The 27,046-nt window shown below is 39.4% G+C and overlaps 1 protein-coding gene across 1 annotated transcript; it reads right to left on the bottom strand.

The window, feature by feature from the left end:
• Positions 1 to 713: 713 nt before the first annotated feature.
• DLAT (dihydrolipoamide S-acetyltransferase) lies at positions 714 to 25,627 on the bottom strand. Its single transcript, XM_082626829.1, has 14 exons — positions 25,091 to 25,627; positions 24,556 to 24,657; positions 23,732 to 23,856; positions 23,433 to 23,586; positions 20,821 to 20,947; positions 18,776 to 18,963; positions 17,546 to 17,699; positions 10,619 to 10,686; positions 9,340 to 9,432; positions 8,870 to 8,977; positions 8,185 to 8,300; positions 3,814 to 3,976; positions 2,686 to 2,822; positions 714 to 2,147 (listed from the first exon to the last, which is right to left on the bottom strand). The coding sequence occupies exons 1-14, from the start codon at positions 25,367 to 25,369 to the stop codon at positions 2,018 to 2,020; spliced, it is 1,944 nt and encodes a 647-aa protein (XP_082482955.1). The 5' UTR covers positions 25,370 to 25,627; the 3' UTR covers positions 714 to 2,017.
• Between the last annotated feature and the right edge of the window lie 1,419 nt (positions 25,628 to 27,046).

Below are 27,046 nucleotides of genomic sequence, written 5' to 3'. Positions count from 1 at the left end.
GAGAGCTCCTTGAGCCTAAAGCGTTAGATTATATGCTCCTAAACTCAGTCCTTATTTTACCAATTCTATAAACTCAAAATGTTTCTGTATTAAGAGCTTACCATGTACACAGCTGTTCCTGGTCTTAAATAATCTAATGTGAAAAATAATTACCCACAGATAAAAAATATTAGACCAGACACATTGAAATCATATAGTTTAATTTTTAAACAATCTAATTTGAACCAAAGCACTATTTATAACTTTTGTTCATTCAGTTCTGGTAAGAAAAATAGACTGAATCCAGATTTAGATTATAGCTCAGATTAATTTTTAACTCAGAACAATTTTTCTTAGAATTCAACTTTTTATTTTTCTCTCAAGGGAACAATAGAGCCGTAAACATTAGCAAAGAATGAGTTATCTTTGAAGTTTCATGTATTTGAATCACTCATACTGGTGACTGTTCCTTGTCATAAGTTTGTTCCTTCTGCATAATCTTCAGTTCAAGCTAAAATTACTAATTACTGAAAAATCAGATTAATGTATTGAATTGTTTTCATAATAATACAGCAAGGAAAATATTTCTGGAATATATGGAGTGTCACTTGTGCACCATGAAATAATGAACATTTAGAAATAGATTCAACATTGAAAGACCTAAATTTCAGGGAACAGCTCCACATATTACAATTCCAAATATTTATTAAAACAAATCAATAGAAAGTCTAGAATTGTGATGTTTCTAATTCATTTTTATTATCCTGAATATCACCACCATCCACCCCCCCAAAGAAAGGCAAATCGTAACAAAATGGAAAAAAAATATTTAGGCTGATAAGGTAGCAAACAACCTAAATAATTTTTTTCTCTCTGATAGGATTTTAGGGCTTTCTTATTTTACACAAGACAACACTGGGGTAGAAAAACACAGAACGCTTTTTTTGTACACATTTAACATTTTTCACTTTATCCAAGTAAAACTAACCACTTCGTTTTGGTCATCATCTTTTATCACTCCAAACTGTTCACCAGCGTTATCACTCCCCTCTTCTTTTCAGATAGAACCTGGTGATATATGGACTTTGGCACATATCTCACTAGGAAACATAGTTTGCATATGCACACTTAATTCCATAGTTACTTGATATAGTTTTTCAAAGTTATTTAAGTAATAAATCCTGGTAATTAAGTTCATTTACAAGTAACCACCAGTTAATTTTGGAGGAAAAATTCTACTTTCACAACTTCACTCTGTTAAATTCTATAAGCATGTTCTTTTATTTGGAGGTAATTATAGAATTCTGCTCTCAGAATGACACATTTCAATTGTTTAAATAGATAACCCACACAAATTCTCACTTATACCAAGTAGCTGGCTCATATTTATATCTTCATCTCAAGAGGGGAAAACCACCATTTCTGAATTCATAGAAAAATAAACAAAGAGCAGCTGGTGGAACAGTTCTAAGAAAATGTTGACTTTTAAAATTTCACTTATTTTCCTTGAAGTTCTCTATGTTTCCCATCCATGATAAACCGAGATTATGTAACAGAAAATTTTAAATTAGGTTTATGTTCCAAAATCAAGCTTCAATTCAAACCCTTTCTCCAAGAGAACTAATTTTCCCGACTCCTTCTCTTTTTCTCAAATCTAAACAAAACATTTGAGGTAATTAAATTTCAAAACCTCAAGATCTCATCAAGGTTACTTTTATGTGCCTGTCTCAATAGGGAACCACAATTCTACCTCTACATCTCCCAGTGGAAGTCCTTATCACCAAAGGGCTAAGCCACATGCCCCTCGACTAGGAGTATACAGCTTAAAATTTGGTATTGATTAAATGTGCACAATATTTGGATGTAATTGGCATTTTAAAAAATTCAGTAATGCCCATTACAAATAACTTATCTGGACAGACTCAAAAGTAACTGGTCAACCTTAAAATAAAAAGAGAACCACCGGTTAATAACATATTTATATCTTGGTAAGAATGAACCAGTGTGACCTGGGAAAGTCTAGAAATTCTTGGGCTAATTATAACAACATGGTGATAGGTTTTTCAAGGAACTTTCTAAACTCAGCAAGCCACTGGGCTCCAACTGCTCCATCCACAACCCGATGATCACAACTGAGTGTAACAGACATCATGCTGGCCACATCAAATCTAGAAAAAGATAAAAACATTATTAGGAATTCTGAAAGCAATCACTAGATTTTAGCTAGTAACCAGCCCAAATGCCAACACCTAACTTATAATCCCAACCAGGTAACATTATTTTCCATGTATTCTTCATGGGCTGTACACCCCTAGCTCAAATTAATAGTTTGAAGAAACAGACCAAACAGCCATCTAGAGGATACAGGTCCGCAAACAACAGCCCTCAGACCAAATCCCACAAGTTTACTGGAATACATTTATGTATTGCCTATGCCTGCTTTTACACCACAATGGCAGAGTATTTGCAATAGCCACCGTATGACCCAGAAAGCATAAAATAATTTACTAACTGGCTCTTTAAGAAAAAAGTATGCTGACCCCTGACCTAGAGTAAACAAGACTTCCCATCTCAAACAGTAAAATAAGAAGAGTTGTTGCCTGAAGCTCCAATATGCCACGGCAATAATTATAAAAACTGAGACTCAAAAACAGGTATATTGTAATGAAAGTGAGTTTACAACTCCCTCTCCATTTTGGCACTTACCCTTTTTCATTATCTGCTGGAACCAGTCTATCCTCTGAAGCACCAATTGCCAAAATACATGCTTGAGGTGGGTTAATAATAGCAGAGAAGTTCTTAATTCCAAACATTCCTAAATTTGAGATCGTAAAAGTGCCACCCTAAAGAAAAAAAGATTAAAAACAGATCATGGTAACTGCTTGTCAACATAAATTAGAAAAAAATGACAAATGTTTTGTGAAAAGACCTTAAGATAATATTTTACTTTAAGGACTCTCAGCAACATGGATTGGACCTAGAGATTATCATACCAAGTGAAGTAAGTTAGAGAAAGACAAATACCATATGATATCACTTATATGCGGAATCTAAACTATGACACAAATGAACTTCTCTACGAAACATAAACAAGACTCACAGACAGGGAGAACAGACTTGTGGTTGTCAAGCGGGGAGAGAGGGTGGGGGAGGGATGGATTGGGAGTTTGGGATTAGTAGATGCAAACTATTATATATAGAATGGATAAACAACAAGATCCTACTGTATAGCACAGGGAACTATATTCAATATCCTGTGATAAACCATAATGGAAAAGAATATGAAAAGGAATGTATACACATGTATAACTGAATCACTCTGCTGTACAGTAGAAATTAACACAACACTGTAAATCAACTATACTTCAATAAAATGAATTTTAAAAAAGGATTCAACTACCATAAAAAAGAAAAGGAAAATGGTAAATATATGAGGTGATGGAAAATTGGCTTGTCATGATCACTTCACAGTGTATACATATATCAAAACATCAAGTTGTACACCTTAAATATTACAATTCCTATTTGCTAATTATACATAAATAAAGCTGAAAGAAAAAAAGGAATGAATGGAATACACTTTACTGAAAACATACAACTATAGCAATATGAACGAAAGTTGTGTGGCTTTTGCACACTACTTGAAAATGTGTTATTTTCAGCTTTTGATAGGTTACTCCATTTTTCTTTATTTTCAAGACCTTGTGTCAGTGAGAACACAAGGCAGAATCAAAAGGTGGAAAATGCAATAGAAATATAATGCCAGATTTTAAAATAACAAAATTCATTAAAATAACATAATAACATTCAGAAGGTAAATAATTAATACCTTACCTGGAACTCATGTGGTTGTAGTTTACCCTCTCGTGCTTTGGTTGCTAAAGAAACAACATCATTAGCAATGGTTTCCAGTCCTTTTATGTGTGCATTAAATACAATAGGTGTGATGAGTCCTGCAGGGGTACTGACTGCAACACTGATATCAACAACGTGATTTCTATTTAAAAAGAAAAAGTAAACCTCAATGATCATCAACAATGTTTAATTAAGAGTTTGTTTTAGGTTACCCAAGAATAGTGGTATTTACTTCAGCTTGTGCTACTTTTCAGCCAGGGAGAGCTCTTTCCTGGTTTTTAAATTTTGCTGTGGCCTCTCTTAGACCTGCACTTTTAAAAAATGAACGAGATGGGCCTCCCTGGTGGCGCAGTGGTTGAGAGTCCGCCTGCCGATGCAGGGGATACGGGTTCGTGCCCCGGTCTGGGAGGATCCCATATGCCGCGGAGCGGCTGGGCCCGTGAGCCATGGCCGCTGAGCCTGTGCATCCGGAGCCTGTGCTCCGCAACGGGAGAGGCCACAACAGTGAGAGGCCCGCGTACAGCGAAAAAAAAAAAAAAAAAAAAAAAAAAAATGAACGAGAGATGTGTCAGTAGGCTGGTTTCACACGTACTCGCTAACTACCCCTCATCTGCCTTGACTAACACCATGGGTACAGGTGGGGAAAAAAAGTTTCAGCATCCAGTGAGAATTAAAAAGAACTCCTTAGATTTTGAAACGAAATGGACTGGCTGGAGCTGAGTCTGCAAGCAGAGCTTGAGCAGACAAACAGAAGAGTGAAGGGAAAGGACTGCATGGTGGGAGAAACAGAAGTACTCACGTGGTAGGGTGGTGGTGTTGTCTCAAAACATAAAAGTAGGATTCCTAATCCTTTCTAGGCCATGGGGCACATTTGCATTTGGGTCCCTTCTCAGAATATATTTTTTAAACACAGAAAACAAAATACTCAAATTACCAGAAAAACTTCCCCCAAAACAAACTATATTGAAATTCAGTTTATCAAACTATTCAAAAAACAAAATTGTGATACATGCGCTTCTGTATTAACTCAAAATAATCTTACAGCAGGTCTAATTATGGCTATACTTTTGAAGTAGTGATAAGAAAAAAATATATTTTAAAATATCCGCAATAACTACAATGTGATACGGAAATAAATTGATTTTTATTTGGTCATCAGCACAAGTACTATTAATACCTCTTTGATTTGTTCTTTATATTTATAATGGGAGGAAATGCTAAATTTCAGTTAAAGGTTAGTAGAAAAGAATGAATTTCCCCCCACCCCCCAACCAAGTTCCCAAACTCCTGAATTGTATCAGAGTCTCCTTAGGGGTCATCTGTGTAAGGGCCCCTGCTAAAGTGATCTGCAATAAAGAAAAAGTTAACAAATGCTGGTGAGGATATGGAGAAAAGGGAACCCTTGTATACTATTGGTGAGAATGTATCAACAAATTGGTGCAACCACTGTGGAAAGAGTATGGAAGTTCCTTAGAAAACTAAAAAGAGAACTACTATATGATCCAGCAATTCCAATCCTGGGAATATATCCGGAAAAAATGAACATACTAATTAAAGACATGGAAGAAGGGACTTCCCTAGCAGTCCAGTGGTTAAGACTCCGAGCTTCCACTGCAGGGGGCTCAGGGTGGATCCCTGGTTGGGGAAGATCCTGCATGCGTGCGTGGCCAAAAAAAAAAGAAGACATGGAAGCAACCCAAGTACCCATACACACCCATGAATATTACTCAGCCATAAAAAAGAAAGAAATTCTGCTATCTGCAGCCATGTGGACAGACCTAGAGAATATTATGCTTACTGAAATAAATCAAAAAAAGACAAATACTGTGTATCTTACATGCGGAATGTAAAAAATAATACAAATGGATGCACATGCAAAACAGAAACAAACTCACAGATACAGAAAACAAACTAGTGGTTACCAAAGGATAGAGGGAAGGGGGGAGTGACAAATTAGGGGTATGGCATTAACAGATACAAACTACCATGTATAAAATAGATAATCAACAAAGATATATTGTATAGCACAGGGAATTATAGCCATTATCTTGTAATAACTTATAATGGAGTATAATCTGCAAAAATACTGAATCACTATGCCATACACCTAAAACTAATATAATATTGTAAATCAACTATACTTCAATTAAAAAAAAAAAAGAAAAAGTTAAAACTTCACATGAAGGAAGAACTCCAGCTCTTTGGAGATTACGGGGACCATACCCCCCAGTGTGCCCAAGCTCGCCAGAGGCAGCAGGCTTTTGTCACTTGCAAACACAGGGACCTGCTCTAATAATACAGTGTGTGACACTTAGCAACTACTGTAGCTGGGCTCTGGCGAAGGTATCAAACAGCAAACACTGCTTTCTTAATTAAATTACCCTGTCATTACAGTATTATTTGTTCAATAATCTTCCTCCTAAGAGAGTAGGGATGGTGTTTCCTATCTTGTTCACCACTAGATCCAGAAAACAGTATATGTTCAATAAATATTTGTTGATAGCTGTATGAACAAATTGAAGGGCGTTTGGTAAGGATTAATAAATAATTCATAGAACTTGCCCTGCAACGTCCATCCTTTCATCTAAGCAGTGTTTCCTTCAGATATTCCTGAAAGATTAAACATAAATTTACCCTATGACCCAGCAATTCCACTCCAAGGAGTCTACCCAAGAGAAATGAAAACATATGTCAACACAAAGAATTGTCCTCAAATGTTCATAACCGTGTTGTAAAAGATATGTCTATGTCTTAATCCCAGAATCTAATAATGTGACCTTATTTAGTAAAAGGTGTTTGCAGATGTAATTAGGCTTTTGAGATGAGATCACCCTAGATTATCTGGGTGGGCCCTAAATCCAATGCCAAGTGTCCTTGTAAGAGACAGAAGAGAAGACATGGACACATGAAGGCCATGTGAAGTTGGAACTGTGCAGCCACAAGCCAAGGTATGCCTGGAGCCGCCAGAACTGGAGAAAGCAAGCAAGAGTCCACCCGAGAGCCTGTGGAGGGAGCACAGTCCTGCCGACACCTTGATTTCACACTTCTGACCTTCAGAACTAGGAGAGAATAAATTTTTGTTAAGCCACAAATTTTGTGGTAATTTGTCATGGCAGCCCTAGAAAGCTAATATAGTCTCTAAAAAAATAGTAAGACCCTCAGATGTTCTCTAAGAGTGGGGTGACCAAGGAAAAAATTAGAATCAGTAAACGATTTTTCAGTCTTGTGAAACACATTTAGAGTCCTCTTGGGGAGTTTCAGAAAGATTTCATGATGAGTAATTTAAAAATTAGCCCCTCTTAGGCAATCATTAAAATCAGGTTGGTATTCATGGTATACTATACTTCCTTAGTCATAAACAATTTTTCATAGTCATAAAGATATTAACACTGAATACTGATTTGTCCAAAATTTGTGCTACAATCAATTTGGTAGGATGATGGGTTGTGTGTGTGTGTGTATGTGTGTTTGTAGAGAGGGTAGAACAAAGCTAAATCTTAACCTTCTTTAATAGGAAGTCAGTTGATAAAGTAAATGAAATGAAAAATTTATGAAAGGCAACAGAAAATGTTGTTTAGAAATAGGAAAGAAATAACAATTTAAAGGCTGTGTTTGCCTCTTGGGAGTGGACCTCAGATTAAAGGTTGAGCAGGTCACGGTAAGCCATGAATTCATATTCTAATGTACATACTATTATTGTAAAAAAAATTAAATTAATAATATAAAAAGCATCTACATAGTAGAAAAAACCTAGGCTGAGTCAGAATCCTGGTTCCAATCACAGTTCTGCTACTTACTAACATATTAACTCAGGGAGTAACTCAACTTACTGAGCCTCAGTTTCTTCATCTAGAAAATGTGTGTAAAACCACCTAACTCATAACATGGTCGTAAGGATTAAATGAGACATGTGAAAGACACCAAGAGCACCACGCCAGTCACATGCTACCGTAATATTAACAAATACTGGTTTTTTTTGGTTTTGTTTTCAATTTTGCCCCCACTAAAGTTCAGCAGAACTCACTGGTGAACAAAACCATTTCAATCCTGCTTTGTGAGAGTCATTATCAACTTAATTATACATATCTGTACACTTATCTCCCTTTCCTGAACTCATACAAAGAATCTGTGGTCTTTACTAACTCAATGTGGGATTATCTCAGAAATAGCTTTATGTTGTTTTCAAATTGTCTTGCCTGTGGAAGCCATCTCCCCTCCATCTTCTGCTTCTCCTTACTCCCTATACTCCTAGTTATACGTGAGACAGCTCACAAAACACTGCTGATGGATATATATATAGATATATATATAGAGATATATATATACCTTCCCCAGAAGTGTTATACTTACTGTCTTATAACTGTGTCCAGCCAAGAAGAATTTGCTTCAGGAACTTTTAAACATGACAAAGCTGAAGCTTTTATAATGAAGTCATTGACAGAAATTTTGCTTCTCCCTTCTAACATCTGCAAAGACAAGAAACCATAGTAGTTTCTTAAATTCTCTTCTCAAAGACTGAAATTATATAATCTTGAGAAGGTGGGAGGGGGTGGATATACAGATGTCCTGAGGTGGAAAGGATGAAAAGAAACCAAAAGTTGGTTTTCTTCATCTATTTTCATGTAGACCATTACACCTGTACGTTTCCTGCTAAGCACTGCTTTAGCTGCATCCCCTAAGTTACTAAGTAACTAAACACTAAGTAGGTGCTTGGTACTTAATGATAAACACAAAGTAAACATACTGTTTCCTACCTACCAGAGGAGACTCAAGTAGTCTCATAGGATCACAGTGACTATGTTAGGCTAAAATGGATCCACGGCAAAGTCGACTTTAATCATAAACTTTAATCAAGGGTTAGAAAATGAAAATTCTCCAGGATACTCTCTGTAAGTTAAAATTAAGATGACATCCATTTTTCCATTATCAGTTGGCATTTGTAACAAAATACAATATATGGGCAAAAATGTAAATATTCAGTGAGGGAAAACAAGATTTTTAGAATTTACGAAGGTGGAATTTCCAGACCTTTTACCTTATTAAGTTCTTTCCGTACCAACAAAACTTCTCCCATATTTACATCAACAGAAAGATAATAATGAGGTATGGTTTGCTTAGATTGCATTAACCGCTGTGCAATAACCTGAAATCAAAGAGATTCAAAAATCAATTATCTTGAGTTGAAATGAGACCTCAACTCATTCAGGGCTCTGTCTGCCCCTTTACCCTGCTCCCTGGTAATGCTAACCTCAAGCATTATTAGAACTGGAAGATGGAGGACTGCACCACAACTTAGCCCCTTCCAACAGTATTTAATCAGAATACAGTGTTTGTGTATCCCAAGAATTCTATTGGCCAAACCAAACACCTATTAAATGAATCATCTAAGGTTCCCAATTTTTAAAAAGTCTCTTCTTAGTGTTTCAAACTGTGGATGCAACTGAACAATCAGAGTAAAGATGCCCCCAACAGCTTTGGGTCGAAAAGTTATGGTAATACTCTTACTCGGCGAATGTTGCTGATTGGGATATCTGTGAAGACACCTGTAGGAACCGGTGCCACTCCCGGACTCGGGGGAGACACAGCAGCTGCTGGAGTCTAGAAGGAGGTAAAAAAGTTCTTAGTCTTAGCATAAGCAACTGTGAACAACTGTTAGTGACTCTTTTACAGATGGCAAAGTGAAAATTAAATGGTTTATAGAAAAACAGCTATTTCTATCCTAAGGGAGCAAAAGGGACTCCGATTTGGACTGTGCTTGTTTAAGAGTTTTGTTTCTAATTTTCATACTTAGAATTGGGTAATCATGCTTTAAATGTCATTTTTCTATGACTAGTTTATATCAGAATAATTTTGTTTTCACAAAACTCTCTTAAAGAAAAGCAATCAAAGCATTCCTAAATTGAAAAGATTAAGAGATAAATTCAAAGAAAGTAATGTATTTTCCTGAATAGTGTTAAGAAAAAACAATGACAGGGGCTTCCCTGGTGGCACAGTGGTTAAGAATCCGCCTGTCAATGCAGGGGACACGGGCTCGAGCCCTGGTCTAGGAAGATCCCACATGCCGCAGAGCAACTAAGCCTGTGCGCCACAACTATTGAGCCTACGTTCTAGAGCCTGCGAGCCACAACTACTGAGCCCATGAGCCACAACTACTGAAGCCCGCACGCCTAGAGCCCGTGCTCCACAGCAAGAGAAGCCCGTGCACCGCAACGAAGAGTAGCCCCTGCTCACAACAAGTAGAGAAAGGCCGCGCGCAGCAACAAAAACCCAACACAACCAAAAATAAATAAATTTATTTTTAAAAAAAAGACAAATCTTTTATTTTAAAGCAAACATCTAAATATCTAAATCATTTTCCTTACTTATAGTTGATTATTTTAGCGCCTTTACTGATCAGACGGAGTTGGCTATGTGGATTTAATCCCTCTGTGAACTAATTAACCACATAAAACTCAAACGCTAGCCAACCAACTTGCAAGCATACTTTAAAAAATAGGGCCTGAATAAGATGATAAGTTAGGAAAAATTTAGTATCACTACTCAAAAAAAAACCAAAAACAACTTGGAGTGGATTTCAATGTGTTATATCATCTTTGCTTTTGTGTATGAGTAACAGCACATTCATATGTACATATCGCTAGCCAGTGAAATTAGACAAAAGAAAACACAGTTCTGATTAAGCTATTTCACTCATAAATAATGTATGCAAGGGTCTAACAGGCTGGACAAAGCACTCTGCAGGGACAAACTGCAACCAAAATCTAGGAAGCGAAATATAACTCACAGGAGCAGCTTTAGTAGGCACAAAGGAGTCGACGTCCTTCTTGATGATTCTGCCGTCTGGTCCCGTCCCTGGAAGAGACACAGAAATACCACACACATGAGAGCGTACCGCTAATTCCTCAAGGAGATCAGCACTGTGATCCTGAAGTGCAAGTTCCTAAAGGTTCTCTACCAAAGACCCTCTAAAGGGGCCACTGCCTTAATCATGCCCCTTAAACTTTTCCCTAAAAATACCACCTTTTGTTGCCCTCCTCTCCGTTAGCTCCAAAACACCCTTTCTGAAACCCTGGAATAGATCTCATTTGGGTTCTACATTCATTTGCTCATAAAAAATTCCCTTGCTACAGGGTCGACAGATATGATAACAATTATTTTGGACAAATCAGGCAAGTCAATTGTTTTTACCCTGAAATAGCATGAATAACTCTCAAATGCAATGATCTCATCTTTAGAACCATTCATTCTATATGTGGTCTCCATTATTCACAGCATTCTCACAGTAGCCAAGGCACTATACTGGCTTGTGTTAGAGATTATGAAGGAAAAAGGTGCCATGTTACACATGAAGAAAGATCTTCAAAGTTCCCTCAACAGGCTTAATTTTACTTTCATTCAATTTCTTTCCTCCTCCCATCCACAATCTCTTAGGTTTAACATTACACCTAAGTAGATAATCCTGAACCTTAATTCTAAGGAGATTCAGAATTTAGTTATTAAAATACCTTTTACACTGGCCCACTTCTAGAAAATATTTGGTCAAATTGATTCATCTTCCCCCAAGGCAGACTTTTAAAAGGATTCTCGTGGTGTGCAGTTCGTCCCAACTCCTTTCCTTCATTATGAAAACGGAGTTGGCTAGGATTGTGTTTATCCTCACCAGGAGCTCTAGAACAGAGGCAGTACGCCTATTAGATTCCCTTCCTTATAAAAGACAGAAACCATAACCTCCCCTTACAATCAAGGCTGATCTGGACACTGCCGCCCCTCAAGATGAGGAAACTGCAGTACCACCTGCCTTACACTAAGCTTCATCCACCTCTAAGAATTTCCTGACTATTAGGAGTTAGCTGAAATCTTTGAAACTCTTTTGTCTCTCTCCCTAAGAAGGCACAACAGACCATCATAAAGCAATATGGTATAAAGGGAAGAACACTAGACCAGGAGTGAAAAACATAGGGTTGTTGTCAAACATAAACTAGACAGATGACTGTAGTCACTTAATATCATCTGGTCTTTAGTCTCATCTGTAGGACAGATTATCATACCAGCCCCTACTCATGGGAATGCTGTGAGGATAAAATGGGACAGTGATGTGAAAATGCTCTGCATCAAAGAAATATAAACCATAATATAGGTAGCTCTGAGACAAATCAAACTCTGAACATCAGGGTTTAGGCTTTCAGAACAGTTTCTCCCCAAATGATTACATTTTGGTCAAATTTGGTAAGCAATCTGTCCCTGGGGGGAAGGGGTAGGGGTGGGACTGGAGATTGAGTTCAATAACCAATGGCCAATGATACAATTAACAATGCCTATAAAAATAGTAATTGACTCCTATAAAAATAAAACTCTTTTTTTTTATTAGTTTCTGCTTTATAACAAAGTGAATCAGTCATACACATACATCTGTTCCCACATCCCTTCCCTCATGCATCTCCCTCCCTCCCACCCTCCCCATCCCACCCCTCCAGGCGGTCACAAAGCACCGAGCTGATCTCCCTGTGCCATGCGGCCACTTCCCACCATCTATCTACCCCACGTTTGGTAGTGTATATATGTCCATGCCTCTCTTTCGCTTTGTCACAGCTTACCCTTCCCCCTCCCCATATCCTCAAGTCCATTCTCAAGTAGGTCTGTGTCTTTATTCCCGTTTTACCCCTAGGTTCTTCATGCCATTTTTTTTTTTAATTCCGTATATGTGTGTTAGCATACGGTATTTGTCTTTCTCTTTCTGACTTACTTCACTCTGTATGACAGACTCTAGGTCTATCCACCTCATTACAAATAGCTCAGTTTCGTTTCTTTTTATGGCTGAGTAATATTCCATTGTATATATGTGCCACATCTTCTTTACCCATTCATCCGATGATGGACACTTAGGTTGTTTCCAGCTCCGGGCTATTGTGAATAGAGCTGCAATGAACATTTTGGTACATGTCTCTTTTTGAATTATGGTTTTCTCAGGGTATATGCCTAGTAGTGGGATTGCTGGGTCATATGGTAGTTCTATTTTTAGTTTTTTAAGGAACCTCCATACTGTTCTCCATAGTGGCTGTACCAATTCACATTCCCACCAGCAGTGCAAGAGTGTTCCCTTTTCTCCACACCCTCTCCAGCATTTATTGTTTCTAGTTTTCTTGATGATGGCCATTCTGACTGGTGTGAGATGATATCTCATTGTAGTTTTGATTTGCATTTCTCTGATGATTAATGATGTTGAGCATTCTTTCATGTGTTTGTTGGCAGTCTGTATATCTTCTTTGGAGAAATGCCTATTTAAGTCTTCTGCCCATTTTTGGATTGGGTTGTTTGTTTTTTTGCTATTGAGCTGCATGAGCTGTTTATAAATTTTGGAGATTAATCCTTTGTCAGTTGCTTCATTTGCAAATATTTTCTCCCATTCTGAGGGTTGTCTTTTGGTCTTAAAAATAAAACTCTTGAACAACAAGATTTGGAGAGCTTCCGGGTTGGTGAACACATTAATGTACCAGGGTGGGGGGTGTGGGGTGCTCCCAGAGAGGCACGGAAGCTCAGCACCAACCCCCAATCCCCATACTTTGTCTCATGCATCTCTTCTATTTGACTGTTCTGAGTTGTATCCTTTATAATAAACAGGCAATAGTAAATAATGTGCTTTCCTGAGTTCTGTGAGTCATTCTAGTGAATTATCAAACCCGAGGAGGGGGTCTTAGGAATTCCTGGTTTATAGCCAGTGCGTCAGAAGTATGGGTGATCCTCAGGACTGGCATCTTAAGTGGGGGCAGACTTGTGGGACTGAGCCTTTAAACCTGTGGCGTCTCGGAACTTCCCTGGTGGTGCAGTGGTTAAGAATCCGCCTGCCAATGCGGGGGACACGGGTTTGAGCCCTGGTCCAGGAAGATCCCACATGCCGCGGAGCAACTAAGCCTGTGCGCCACAACTACTGAGCCTGCGCGCCACAACTACTGAAGCCCACGTGCCTAGAGCCTGTGCTCTGCAACAAGAGAAGCCACTGCAATGAGAAGCCCGCACACTGCAACGAAGAGTAACCCCCGCTCGCCACAACTAGAGAAAGCCTGTGTGCAGCAACGAAGACCCAACGCAGCCATAAATAAATAATTTAAAACAAAACCAAACAAACCTGTGGAGTCTGATGCTAACTATGGAGAGTTAGTGTCAGAATAGGATTGAATTGTTGGATACCCATGTGGTGTAGAGAACTGATTGCTGGTGTGGAAAAAAAATTACACTTAGTGTCAGAGGTGGTGTCATAACACACCAACCACTGATCCTCTCAGCTCACTTATTTCAGGCCACATGCAAAATTTCTTCCACTCCACTAATTCCTCTGCTCTCATCATGTTGTCAAGCCTCCTGTCTTCACTTCCTCCTTACCCAGCCTACACTCTATGGATCATTGTTATAATCACTCCCTGGTCAAACTCTAAAACATATGCCTTCTCAGTGCCAGCACCAGAGTAGCTTAATATTGCTGGGGTAAAAAAGTACACACCTAGCTGAATGACTGTACTATAAATTCAGAAGCACAAAACTAAAATAGACACACAAAACTACCCAGAAATTACATTGTTTCCCTTAAGTTCACTTTCCCTGTCTCTGAGAACACTATTTCACAATCTCTCTAATCTCAGACCTTCCCACACTAACTCTCCAGCAGATCCCCTCACCTTATACTTTTTATTTTTTTTGGTCGCGTGCGGGATCTCAGTTCCCCAACCAGGACTGAACCCGGGCCACAGCAGTGAAAGTGCCGAATCCTAACTGCCAGACCACCTGGGAACTACCCCCTCCCTTTATATGTTACTGATCAAATAGCAGGAACCGGAGAGGTACTCTCCTCATCTGCTACCACCAAACCTATAAACCTACTCCATACTCTCTTCTCTCCTATAAAAGTAGACAAACTGTCCTAATTCCTACCCAAAACCAATCCCATCCCCTCTTACATTCTCAAAAACTTTGTACCTTGCCAAATTATTCTGCTCTTTCTCCTTTTCTACATCATCAATTTATCCCTTTCTATTAGACCACTGGGCAATTTTGCCCCCAAGGGGGCATCTGGCAATGTTTGAAAATATTTTTGGTTGTCCCAAGTGGGGTATGCTACTACCATGGAGCAGGTAAAAGCCAAGGATGTTGCTAAACATGCTACAATGCACAGGACACCAGCTGCCACCCTGCCAACAAAGAATTACCTGGTCAAAAATGTCAACAGTGCCACAGCTGAGAAACTCTACACTAGACCTGTTTTACTATCACTCATTTTCAAAAGCTCTCTCTTGAGCCCATATGCTCCCAAAAGCTACATTTCTATTTCTATGCCTTCCTTCACAGCAAATGTTCTTGAATAAGTTGACCACAATGTTATCTCCACTTCTTCATTCATTTTTCAACCTGTCCAGACCAGCGTCCACTGCACATTTCTTTTGAAGTTGCTGTTGTCGAGTCCCCATATCCAATCCCTGACTAAGTTGTTGATTCTATGGCAGAAGTGTATGTTGAAGCTGCCCATTTCTTTTCATTTCTACTCTCACCACCCTTGTGTAAGCCACCATCATCAGCTCCAGCAACAGCATCTTAACAGGTGCCTTGGTTTTCATTTAATCCATTTGCACAGAGCAGCCAAAATGATCTTTTAAAAATATAAATCATTTTATGCCACTTCCTCATTTTAATCTTTCAATGGCTTCCTACTGTGCTTTAAATAAAATTCAAATTCTATCATAACCTGTAAAATCCTTTATGTTCTCACCCCTGAGTTTCTTTCTGACCTCATCTCCTACCACTAGATCCTTTGCCCACTATGCTCCATTAACACTGGCCTCCTTTCTGTTCTTCAAACATGCCAAGCTCTTTCCACTTCAAGCTGGTCTTTGCCCAAAATGCTTTTCCTCCAGTTCTTCACATGGTTGGCTCATAGCTGACTCATCTTTCACGTCAGATCAACTGTCACCTCATCAAAAAGACCTTCTCCAACCACCCCGTCCAAAAGCAGTCACGACTACACATATATTCACCCTGTTACTCATCAGTATATCACTTGGTTTATTTCTTTCTTAGCATTCAAATCATCTTATTTAATAAGTTATTATCATCATAGCTAGTGCTTTCTATGTACAGGCACTGTTTATTAACTTACTTCAGCCCAACAAGCTACAAGATATTATTTTTATATACAAATGAAGAAACTGAGACACAAAAGGTAACACGCCTAGTGTTCGACAGAGCTGGGTTTTAAATCCAAGCACTCCAGCTCCAAAGCCAATACTCTTAACTACTATGCTATAACTCCCTGTCCATTTAATTCTTTACTGTTGGTAATGTGAGCATCTGAAACTGAAATCTTGTCTGTCTTATGAACGAGTGTTGGATACACAGACAATACTCAATGAATATTTGTCGAAATAAATGAATCACTTAACTCTAACTGCATGATAAGAATATTGAGATTTTCCCACTTAAATCTCTCCTAAGGCAGTCAGTATTGCTAAATATCTAATAAATGGTCCTTGTTTACTTGTCTAAATTCTTCAGATATAATTATTAACCTTGTCCCTCCTCCCCTTAAAATGTATTCCAATTTAAATTGCTGTCCCTGATTCTAATCACATGTACATAAAGAATGGCAATACACTAGTGAAATAATATTAAGGTGAAAAAAGGGTCTTCCAATATTACAAGAATCCTCTGAAGTAAAACAGCGATAACATTCTATTCTTGTGTCTTTGGGGATTGGCTTGCTTTCTAACCATAAAAACAATAGATTGCAGACAGATGATAACCACCGATGAGTACCCGCAGCTGGACAATAAAAAAAAGGGAAATGATAATTCTTACTTCAATAAATGTTATGCAAATTAAATCTGGTAATTAAAAGACTAGCACATAGTATTAGCCATCAAACCATGTTCCTGGAATAGTAATTCCCCCCCTTTTCTAAAGTATATTAATTACCTTACATTAAATTTTACCTTAAAACATTTAAATGCCAGCCAATAATAGTAATAATGTGAACAAAACTAATATGTATTGAGTACTTATTACATTCTAGATACTGTTCTAAGCACTTCACCTGTTTTAATGTAAACTATTATCTAGTTTTACAGATGGAAAAACAGATGGATTAAAGTAATTCATTGAAAGACATATTACACAGAAAATGATAAAGCCAGGATTAAACCCTAGATGGTCTGATTCAAGACCCCATGCTCTTATCACTAAGCAACACTCTCTCTCTGGGGAGGAAAAGATGGGTAAGACATTTTCCTTTGCCCTCAAGGGGCGTTAGTTCAGTTTTGTATGAATTTTATTATTTTAAGTCACTTCAAATCACCCCAACTTCATGTTTTGTTTTGTGTATTACTACATTCAATCAGCCTAGCACTAATACAGATTTCTTATTATACAGTCAAGTACCATAACCCAACTCTGATGAACAAATACATCATACTTTCACCAACAATTAAGCAGTTTCCGTTAACAGAGAAGGAAAAAAAGCTATCTAAATTATACAGGTAGATCTTAGACAGACTAAACAAAGCACAGGAAATTTTCCTACTCTATGGTGGCACCAAAGGAGATATTTCCCTCCCTCATCCTTCCCCCAACTATCGCAGATAAGACGACTATATATAGTTGTACTCTCTGGTCCTGAGGAAGAAACTCTACTACATTTTAGTAAAACCCCACTCCATAGAAACAGACTTACCTTTTACTTGTGTAAGGTCAATCCCTTTCTCTGTTGCCAACTTCTTTGCAAGAGGGCTAACAAACAACCTTCCCTTTGGTCCAGCAGGAGTAGCTGGGCGGGTGGCTGAAGGTGGAGGGGCTACAGGTTGGGGAGCTGGAGAAACAGGGGCTGCCTTTTGAAAAAAGTTACAGATTGTTAATTCACCACTGCAAAGACTGGTCTGAAAGATTTAAGAGTTTATGGTTTATTTAGTCAAACCTATTTTAATTAAATAACTTTCATCTTTTTTCCAAATGCACATTTTTCCTGCTTAACCAACATAATACAGCAATATGAATAGAATAACATTATTTTATGTCAAAGACAGAACAAAGTCAAATCCTCTAACTCCATGATTAACAAAGAGAGGCATGGAATTTAATTTTGGTAACCAGTATATAACATCCTTATAGCCTTTCTTCACTTTAATCTCTTGTCCCTTCTTTATTCTCATTCTCGTATATCACCTACATGGATTTTGTTTTTACTTAACCTAATTCCAAAATAATAAATTATTCTGGAAGGTTCCATGTTGAAACACATTAAAAAATAAACCACTACAACTACCTGCCAGCTCCCCATAAATGTATGGCAGTCAGAAATCAAGTTTTTTCTGACAGAACTGTGTACCTCATCTAAACTCACATGATTCTACACCTGCAGAAGCTTCATTATAGTGTTACTGATGCCTGGAATTCATACAAGCTCATGTTATAGCTATATAGTATACAGTGCATAGAGACAGACTAAATTCTATGCAAAATAAGCCGTTTACATGAAGGTTCCAATGTATTACAAATATAAGCTTGACCTACTATATGTTAATACCAAGAGGATTGACAACGACAAAAACTATAAATTCTACAGAAAATGGGTGACAAACCATTACCTTCCATACACATATACACACACACACACACACACACACACCCCACCCCCAAAGCAGAAAAAGAACATGTCACCTCAGCTTTGTTCTCGGCAGGACTCAAAACACCAGGAAAAAAAAAAAGCTATACGAATCAAACTATTGACCATTATGTAAATGGTGCAGTGCCACACACTGTGTAGGTCTCCGTAAATGTTAACTATCTCCTTCCTTTCTCATAGAATCTTAGAGCTGGAAGGAACCTAGAATACCATCTACTTTAATCCCTTAATTTAGAGATGAATAAGGTTTAAGTGTTCCCTCAATTCTAGAAGCATACCTACCATGGATGGGATGGGTGGTGGTGCTGGTGGTTTTAAATCAGCTACTTCTGTTGGCCGATAGTCAGCAAATGCTGGTATATCTGCCTCTTTTTCTACAATGATACAGAGTGGGGCTCCTAGAGGGACATCTCTTGTACCTTCAGGGATCAGGATTTTTGCTAGGTAACCTTCTTCCTGTGCTTCAAAACCTTAAATAGAAAGAAAAAACTATTATGGAACTTAAAGGACTCCACTATCCTATCAAACTCAAGGCACAGTTTTAAGTAAAAGGTTCTTCTTCAAAGTAGCTATATAACCTTTTGCAAGCTATTTAACCTCTCTGTGTCTCAGCTTCTTTACCTACAAAATGGGAATGACAATAGTACCTACCTCACAGGGATATTACAAAAATTAAGTGAATATTTTCCAAGTACTTAGAAACAGTACCTGGCACAAAGTAAATACTAAATAAATATCTGTTAAATAAAACTACAAGAGATTATACAGTGGTTAGTTCTGAACATTTTCTTTAAAACATCCCCAGGGGCAGCCCCTTGCAGACCCACAAGACTCCAAGATGGCATCAGTTGTACTGCGAAAGATCAGAACCACATGGTTAAATTAAAAGACCTACTATAGTTGATAGTGACATGGGAGTACACCCCTAAAAGCATCTTTGGAACTTTCTGAAGAGGTCATACTTGGTATTACATCAACTATTTCATTATGAAGAAATACAGCATAACTAGAGATTCTGTGGTGTTGACAACTTTATTCAGCTACTGCTTTTCTTTTCTTTTTTTGGCCACATGGCTTGCGGGATCTTGGTTCCCCTACCAGGGACTGAACTCAGGCCCTCAGGAGTGAAAGCATGGAGTCCTAACCACTGAACCGCCAGGGAATTCCCAGCTAGTGCTTTTCTTACAAGGAACTCAAATATGAAGAGTTCCAAAAGTAAAACTAAAAGAACCCATTGGAGAGGACAACTTTTGCCTTCCAGATCTTGGCTTTCTGTGGCGTTGTGCCTCTCCCTGACAAACACATCTTTGATGAATCCTTCCATATCCCAGTTGAGAATTAATATCCAATACAAGACATGTATAAAAAGAAAAGACTCCAAGGCCACAATAGAGTTTAAAGAGTTTGACCAAGGTAATACTTCTCTAGTGACCAGAGTCTTTAGAATACTAGTCTCTACAGCAACATTGGTATTCAAGTTAAAATGCAAAGCAGATCTATTTTTGCCAGGTTTTTTTTGTTTGTTTCTCTCTTTTTAACAAACAGAATCCTTTCTTCTACTAAAATCTTATGGGAGGAAGTGCAATATGCAGAAAGATAAAAAGGAGTTGTCCTGGTGGAAGTGGGGGAGCGGGCACGGAACAGTAGAGTGCTGCTCCTTAAGTTCTCCTCTGCCCCAACGTGCCATCAAGGAATCACAGGGTTTGAATAACAAAATCTGAAAACAACCACTGCAGAGGATGCCCAGAATCTCATAAAGCATCTCTGAGAACTGGACAGGAAGTACATTTATCTACAAATATCTATACACGGTATGACAAATATGATTATCTATATGGGTTTTGTTCTAAGCATAAAAATAAATCAGAGAGGGAATAAAAGGAAATGTGATATGATATCTGAACAGGTAATACATACATTCCATCACTCATTCTCAAACTATGAAAACAATCTAAGCCCTGCTTTCAAGTCTTCCCTCAAAGTCATCTGAAATTCTTTGGTATTTTCCTGCCTTTGATGTTATTTTCTCCTGTTTCTTCTTTTTTCCCCCTTGCCCAGTTTAGACAATGATAAGGCTAATAAATAAGCAAACTCTGGCCTAAAAATAATCCCTAAACTGACATATCCTTGATTCAATGAGACTACAGTATGGTACTGACAAATCCAACTATGCACACTTTTGTTATGAAATATTCTGTTTCAGGAAATGAATCCCAAGAATTAAAATTTTTCACGTTATCACTCACTCATTATAGGATAGGACGGCAATCCTCTTCCCTCATTGGAAAACTCAGTGCCTCAACCATTAAGAGCTGAAGAAATCTCACCTATAGTGGCCTTGTCAGTCTCTATCTCTGCCAATAAATCTCCTTCACTTAGCTTCTCACCCACTTTTTTTTCCCATCTCTGAACTGTGCCCATGGTCATGGTGGGAGAGAGGGCAGGAAGAAGGACCTGTAGAAACAAACACATTTTATTACTGTGTAATACTAGGAAGCTGTGGACACAGTGGAACTCAGGCCAGCAAACAGTTTTATGGAATGATAGTGACTGTGACCATCCAAATTCCCATGCCTCCACAGCAGCAAAAGCCCACTGCCTCAAGTGTCCCTACAAGTGAATCTTTCAAATCTCAAGCTTTTATAGTACCAGCGATACTCTGACCCACCTTCGAAATACTTTTCCACCCTCCAAACATAAAAACAATGGGCAGATGGGAAAGAGTTCTTTCTAGACAGTTAAAATTAATTCCTCAATAAATATCTAAGCACAGAACACCTTTTCGTCTTTCTTAACACTTAGATTAAGCTACAGTTTTTCATTTTCACAGAATGACCTTAGTCCAGACTTTCCACTAAAATTTTACTGTGCGCTGTATTGGCATCTATCTCTTCACTCAGGGGAAACTGAATTTCTCCCAAACTTCCCAGATACTTTTTCAAGATTAAAAAAACTCATATTAAGAACTGTTCGGGACTTCCCTGGCAGTCCAGTGGTTAAGATTCTGCACTCCCGATGCAGGGGGCACGGGTTCGATCCCCTGGTCGGGGAACTAAGGTCCCACATGCCACATGGTGTGACAAAAAAAAAATGAATGAATGAATGAACAAATGAACAAACTGCTCTTACAATAGTCACTTCCACCCCAGTAACATCTAAACATCAGATTGGCTGATCTAAATTTAAAATTGCTTTCTTATTTATATGGCTTGTATGTCCACTGAATTTGGATGCTTACTCATTATGGGTTTTGTTTGCTATCTTTTAGTTTTTTAAATCTAATTAACAACAGGATTATGCTGAAAGAAAAATCATTTCAATTGATGATGTCTCAGGAAGGTGGTGGGGGAGTAAAACAAAACTTAGAACTCTAATTAGAAAATTTTAAAAATGTTTTTCTTGGTCAGAGTTATCTATCTTATCTATGTACCTACCTACCTACCTACCTACACCAGGTCTTAGTTGCGGCACTTGGGACTTTCGTAGCTGCGTGCGGGATCTTCATTACAACATACAGAATCTTTTTTTAGTTCCCTAACCAGGGATCAAACCCGGGCCCCCTGCACTGGGAGCGTGGAGTCTTTAACCACTGGACCCCTAGGGAAGTCCCTCATCTTCACCTACTTCTTAAAAATTAGTGGATCCAATAATCTCTATCCTGTATCTTAAAGGATAATTAAGACAGAACCATAAAACTTTCACAAAAAGCCAAAGACATAAATTATAGAGCAATGTACTGTCTTGTGTAGTGAGACAGAATTTGCTGAACAGGATGAGATAAATGCGTGAAATGACCACCAGGCAAAACTTTATAATGAGTGAATGTTAATAAAAGATCAGGGAGGACTTCCCTGGTGGCTCAGTGGTTAAGAATCTGCCTGCCAATGCAGGAGACACGGGTTCGAACCCTGGTCTGGGAAGATCTCACATGCCGCGGAGCAACTAAGCCCGTGCGCCACAACTACTGAGTCTGTGCTCTAGACCCCTGAGAGCCACAACTACTGAGTCCATGTGCCACAACTACTGAAGCCCGCACACTCTAGGGCCCGCAACAAGAGAAGCCACCACAATGAGAAACCTGCACACCTCAACAAAGAGTAGCCCCCCCTCGCCGCAACTAGAGAAAGCCCGTGCACAGCAACAAAGACCCAATGCAGCCAAAAATAAATAAATAAATTTATAGGAAAAAAAAAAAGACCATGGAATAGAACATGATGTCCAAAGAAGAAAATTATTCCTATACAAAAATTTCTACAAATAAACTAAGTGAAGGAAAGTTCTAGTCTTAATCCTTTAGAAAAAGTGCAGCTGGCTTTTATCCATTTCCAGTATCTGAAACACAAATACAGATGGGATAATCTTAATATCTAATAAACTAATTAGCTTCTTATAAACTGATTTAGTTAATAGAATCAACAGTGACTATATTTACCACCTTCAGCTTTGTTGCAATGTTATTATATATGTCTATTTGACACTTATTCTTTATTTTAGTTCAGTCTTTTATTAATACTACTGGACTACTTCACTTACTCTTAGAAAATAGAATACCACATGTCAAGGAAAAACACCAATTGGGAACTTTCATTCAACGGACAGTACTGGGGGCCTACTAAAAACTCTAATTTATACAGAGAGTAGTGTAAGTACAAATCATCCTCAAAATCTCACCAAATGTTCTTGAATGAGAAGTACCAAACATTATCCTATCTGCTACACTGAGGCTGTGAAAGGTTAAAAGAACTAGCCAAGTTCACACACCTGGAAATAACCACCAGGAATAAAAGTTGTCAATTTTCATGTTTAAACCTCTATTTACTTTCAAATGACAAAAACTAGCCATATTTAATGCCAGTTCCCAGGATGTGAGAGCCACCTATGAAAAATAATGAATGAATAATAAATTTTCTAGAGCAAACACCCAGAGGTTGAGCCTCACCTGCATGTGAGGAGGATATGAGCTACCAGGAGCCTGAGCGGGAGGTGCAGGTGACGGAGCAGCGGCAGCAGGGGTTGGTGCTGGGGCTGCTTGTGGGGTAGGTGCTGCTGAAGAGTCCAGTGTATAATTTTTAAAGGCCTCAATATCTTCAGGCCTAAGGAAGAGAAAGAATGCGTAAGGATAAGGGGGTTATAAAGCGGATTCAGTAGTCTTAGAAGCCTTTAACTAACTTCTCAATCCTGGGTTAAAATACTCCACCTGAGCACCTAAGTTCCAAAGATTGCCATGGTACCACTCACTTTTCAACTGTGATACAGATGATTGCTCCAATTGGAACATCTCTGGTACCTTCAGCAACAAGTATCTTTGCCATGTAACACTCCTCCAGGCTCTCAAATCCAACAGTAGCTTTATCAGTTTCAACCTTTAAACACAAAAAAAGGAGCTTAGACTTCTGCTGCCAGTATGAAGTTTATTAGGTTGTGTCTAAAATCATTCAGTTCAAAGTGCAGTAAGTCAGAAAGAAAAAGAAAAATAACACATGCTATCACTTATAAATGGAATCTAAAATATGACACAAATGAACTTATCTACAGAACGGAAACGGACTCACAGACATAGAGAACAGACTTGTGGTTGTGGGGCGGGAGGGGAATGGGGAGTGGGAGTTCGGGGTTAGCAGATGCAAACTATTACATAGAATAGTTAACAACAAGGTCCAACAAGGGAACTTTATTCAGTATCCCGTGATAAACCATAATGGGAAAGAGTATTTTTTTAAATGTATACATATGTATAACTGAATCATTTTGCTGTACAGCAGAAATTAACACAACATTGTAAATCAACTATACTTCAATTTTAAAAAATCATACAGTTCAACAGTCATGAGAAAATAAAGCCTCTATCACAGGTTTGAAAGAATTACTATTAAAAATATCTTAGCTAAAAATCAGTTTGGCTAGCTGCTGCTAACTTAGCTAACCAATCTTCTCTAATATCAAGTTGTAAAAAACATCTAAGTTTCTTAAGCAAAAGGGATAACTACCCACTCAGAAAGTTAATGCTCAGTTTAGCTAAGCCGGTCCCTTCTAACTCATTTCCATGTTTTATAACAACTTACCTCTGCAATTAATTCACCCTCATTGATTTTTTCCCCTTCCTTTTTCTCCCAGCGGGCTATGGTGCCTGCCTGCATTGTGGGGGAAAGAGAGGGCAATGGAACCTGGAGAAGACAAAGGAGAAATACGAAATTTACAAAGAGCTACCTAACTTTCATTCTGGTTTAACGCTTCACTCAATTCACTACAATTTAACGCAAAGAGTTTGAGTCCCAACACACAGTGGGCACTGGGGATATAAAGGGGGTTCCTGCCACCAGAAGCTCTCCACCAGGACAGGCTTTCTGCTCCGCAGGCCTGCGTGGGTCTCACAGCATGTACTCAGCAGACGTTCCACATACCGCCCCAGGCTTGGCGCTCTTCAATGGAATAGGTCAGGAGAAGGAAGCTCAAGAGCTACAGCAAAGCTGGGTAATGGAGAAGGGACACTGACACGCAGTATACTTGGAGGGGGATGGAGGATCACTGACTGAGGCCTCTGAGGAAGGATCCCATGAAGGACAACGGGGTTCCGCGAAGGACAGGTCTGGGGCTCACCTTCTGATGCGGGGGGAGGCTATACCAGCGGCGCCTAGGAGATCCCCAAAGCTGGAGCAAGACGCGATTCCGCGGTGTGGCCCAGGAGCTGGGGCTCCAGCCGCAGAGTGCCCGGACCCTGCCATACCCTGTGGTCCTGCTGCTGCAACGAGCCGGAGCCGAGCCAGCCTGCGGGGTCACGCACCGAGCTCCCGGCTCCTCCCGCAAGGCCGTCCACCGAGCCCCAAATCCTGCCCTTGGGGCTGCATTCTGGGCCTGTCGCGCACAGACGCGCCACATACTGCCGCTGACCCACACAGCCCAAAACCAGCGCCGTCTCCGAAGTGACCTCTCCAAGAGCAGCGCGGCGTTGCCGTCAGCCGCACCGCGCGGCCGCAAGTTGTCGTAAAACGGGCTCCAAAGATTCGCCTCACACCCTCCGTGGACCAGAAACGCGTAGAACGTACGGTTTTCCTCCCGGGAGTCGGGCAAAAGCGTGGCCCAGGGCGGCTATTGTGGAGCCACGAGTGGGAGGGGCGTTCCAGCGGAGCTTCCGCAGGCCGAGTCTGGGAGAATTAGACGTGGAGAGGAGTGGCAGGTGATGGGCTCGCAGTAGTGGCCGCATCTCAGGGGAGGACTTCACCTAAGCGCTGTGTAGGGCACGGCCGAAAGGGAGGGGCCTAAAAAGGTGGCGAGAGCGGGGCTGATAGAGGCAGAGTGGTCTGAGGTGGGCTGAGGGGCGTGGCCCCGTTTTGAGGAAAGAATGGGAAGGGTCTCGAGGACCAGCCGGGCGCGGAGAGCCTGCGGCCGATGGGCGGGTCTAGGCGCTCCGGCGGAGAACTGCCAGAGGGGGCATCACTGTGCTTGCCGGATGCGCCCGCAGCCTCAGCGGACCCAACCGCACCCAACCGCCTCCAGGTTTGGGGCTTCGCTCCGCGCAGGCTGTACTGGGTTACAAAGATTTAATATCAGGTTTGTAGCCCAACAGGGAACCGGGGTGAACAGGTTTTCCAGCCAAATGATGCGAAGAGCAGCCGAATGGAAGATATATTTCCCACATTCTAGAGTACTGTAGCAGGATTAAGCATATTCTCTGTATGAAGCTACAAGTTTACAAAACAGATTTCTGTTTCTAATTTGCCATGTAATCCCTTCTACCTATATTTGTGAGGTACCCTTCTGTATAGGGTTATCCTATAATTAGAAAATGTCTCATTTCTCAGCTGAGAGTGGCATTAAACTAGAAGGAAGCACATGCTATATTTATATCCCTAAATCCCCAGTGTACATCAAGAACACAAGAAGTAAGAAAAACCAACATTTGAAAACATGTTCAACTTGCTGGTAATTAAACATTTGGAAAAATAAGGCAGCCAGAAGGCACTATATCATACCTACTTAAATTGGAAACTTTAAAAAGTCTAACATCTCAGTATTAATGAGATTGAAGAGAAGGAGATGCATTCGTCGGGAGGTTGTTTTTAGAGATGGTAGGATAGTAGGGAAAAAGAACCAGGGGAAAAATGTTTGCACATTTCTCCCAAATCCTATTCTAGTATCCTTAAGGCATCCAAAACAAGGTTAAAAAAAAAAGTTTTAATATCTTCATGACAGAAAAAGAATTGGAAAAACGTTAACTATCCAAAAATGAGGAAAAGATTAAGCAGGCACGGCTGTCTGGCAGAATAATATGCAGGGAGTACAACTGAGAAACAAAATTCCCAGATTAAATGGAAAGACACATTTGAAATACTAAAAGTAGAGAGGCTTCCCTGGCGGTCCAGTGGTTAAGACTCTGCACTTCCACTGCAGGCGGCGGCGGCACAGGTTCAATCCCTGGTTGGGGAACTAAGATCCTGCATGCCCCACGGTGTGGCCAAAACATTAATAAAATAAAATAATGTAAAACTACTTATGAGTAACAACTGGAAGAAGCAACGTAAGAATAATTGTGATTAGTGAAAGGGCTTACACTGT

The sequence above is a fragment of the Mesoplodon mirus genome (assembly GCF_964341445.2).
Source record: "Mesoplodon mirus genome assembly, chromosome: 7".
NCBI classification, from domain to species: domain Eukaryota; kingdom Metazoa; phylum Chordata; class Mammalia; order Artiodactyla; family Ziphiidae; genus Mesoplodon; species Mesoplodon mirus.
Note: the sequence above shows the minus strand (reverse complement) of the source record. Positions and strands in the feature narration are given on the sequence as shown.